Here is a 2,482-nt window from a genome sequence, read left to right as displayed (position 1 = left end):
CCTACAGTGCAAAAGGAGGCCATTCGGCCCATCAAGCCTGCACTGACAACAATCCCATCCAGATCCTATCCTCATAACCCTACATATTTACCCTGTTAATCCCCCTGACACTAAGGGGTAATTGTGCATGGCCAATCAACCTAACCCACACATCTTTGGATGGTGGGAGGAAACCGGAGCAACCGAAGGAAACCCATGCAGACACGGGAGAACATGCCAATTCCACACTTACCCGTGGCCGGAATTGAACCCGGGTCCCTGGGTGAAGCTGAGGACTTCTGTTTGGTCTTGTACAATAGCCTGCAATCATAGCTGAAGTGCCACTGCCACTTTATAGTTTAAGTTATTGTACAAATAAACTAGTCAGATGTTAAACTTTACAAGCACAGTGCACTCTGACAGGAACTACATCCATAACTCATGCATCATATTATTTAGTGGTTCCACTTCTATGTATTTTCTAAAAAGATATGTTGAATAATTTTGACAGTTTTATTTTTACTTGTAGTTGTTAACAAGCTTTTTGAAGGATTTGGAGAAAAAAATGAACACCTCAGCAATGAATAATACAACATCCTTCGCAGAAACATTCACAAGCAACAATTTCACCTCCAATTTCTCATCTGCCTGCAATCCACCTGGAACCACTTATAATGCAGCTCTCATAACAATTTACACCATTGTGTTTGTGGGAGGCTCTGCTGGAGCTGTCAGCATGACTTGGATAATGAAACATGATGGAAAATCTGTGACATCCACTGCAGTGATTAATCTTATATTGGCACACATATTATTTCTCCTCACTGTGCCTTTCCGTATCTCCTACTACATTCTGGATGAGTGGAAGTTTGGTGAAATATTTTGTAAGCTGGTGAGTGCAATGATACACGCTCACATGTACCTGTGCTTTTTGTTCTATGTGGCCATAGTTACCATAAGGATCTTCAGTTTTTTTCAAGAAAAAACAATGCAGTTTTACCAGCCTCGGCATGCGAGTGCCACCAGCTTCGTCACCTGGGCACTGGTGCTTCTTGCTGTTTTCCCATTGTATCTGGAATTCTATGGAACTTCAAAGAAGTATAACCAAAAGCAATGTTTTCAGTTTCAGGCTGAACTTACAAAAGGATTTGTGAAACATGTAAACTACCTTTTTGTTACTGTTGTGTTAATGACTATCTGTGCTTTGCTGGCTGTTCAAATGTATATAATGATGAGATTAGCAATCAAGCATGAAGGCACCTTTCTCAAACAGCAGCAATTTGGAGCTCAGGTAAAAACATTGTTGTTTTTACTGATTATGATCATGTGTTTTTTACCATACCTTGGATTCAGGTTGTTCTATATAAAACAAATTGTGGCTCATCCTTGTTCATTGGTATTACATGCCATCAATGAAATATTTTTAGCACTGACTGCAATGAGCTGTTTTGATGTGTTTACATTCCTAGTAGCTGCACATTGAGAAATTATTTACTTCTGATTTCATTTTGAATCAATGTCAACCTTCATAGAGTCATAGACATTTACAGCATGGAAATAGGCTCCTTGGCCCGAAGGGCCAGTTTTTAACCATTAAGCTAGTCCCAATTGCCCGCGTTTGGCCCATATCCCTCTATATCAATTTTACGCATGTAACTGTGTAAATGCTTTTTAAAAGACAAAATTGTACCCGCCTCTACTACTACCTCTGGCAGCTCGTTCCTGACACTCACTACCCTCTGTGTGAAAAGAATTACCCCTCTGGAACCTTTTGTATTTCTCCCCTCTCACCTTAAACCCTTGCTCTCTAGTTTTAGGCTCCCCTACTTTTGGGAAAAGATGTTGACTATCTAACTGATCTGTGCCCCTCATTATTTTATAGACTTCTATAAGATCACCCCTAAGCATCCTACGCTCCAGGGAAAAAAGTCCAAGTTTATCCAGCCTCTCCTTATAACTCAAACCATCAAGTCCCGGTAGCATCCGAGTTAATCTTTTCTGCACTCTTTCTAGTTTAATATCATTTCTATAATAGGGTGACCAGAACTATACACAGTATTCCAAGTGTGGCCTTGTCAATATCTTACACAACTTCAACAAGACATACCAACTCCTTTATTCAATGTTCTGACCAATGAAACCAAGCATACCAAATGCCTTCTTCACCACTTTGTCCACCTGTGACTCCACTTTCAAGGAACTATGAACCTGTACCTCTAGATCTCTTTGTTTTATAACTCTTCCCAATGCCCTACCATTAACTGAGTAAGCCCTGCCCTGTTTCGATCTACCAAAATGCATCACCTAGCCTTTATCTAAATTGAACTCCATCTGTCATTCATCAGCCCACTGGCCCAATTGATCAAGATCCTGTTGCAATCCGAGATAACCTGCTTCACTGTCCACTATGCCACCAATCTTGGTGTCATCTGCAAACTTACTAACCATTCCTCCTATATTCTCATCCAAATCATTGATATAAATGACAAATAACAGTGGACCC

At 40.4% G+C, this 2,482-nt stretch overlaps 1 protein-coding gene across 1 annotated transcript; it reads left to right on the top strand.

The window, feature by feature from the left end:
• Window positions 1-544: 544 nt before the first annotated feature.
• On the top strand, window positions 545-2,260 carry LOC144495509 (putative G-protein coupled receptor 141). The gene has a single exon (XM_078215525.1). The coding sequence runs from the start codon at window positions 545-547 to the stop codon at window positions 1,460-1,462; it is 918 nt and encodes a 305-aa protein (XP_078071651.1). The 3' UTR covers window positions 1,463-2,260.
• Window positions 2,261-2,482: the final 222 nt, after the last annotated feature.

This window comes from Mustelus asterias, chromosome 7, assembly GCF_964213995.1.
Source record: "Mustelus asterias chromosome 7, sMusAst1.hap1.1, whole genome shotgun sequence".
NCBI lineage: Eukaryota > Metazoa > Chordata > Chondrichthyes > Carcharhiniformes > Triakidae > Mustelus > Mustelus asterias.
This window is presented reverse-complemented; position numbering and strand designations above follow the sequence as displayed.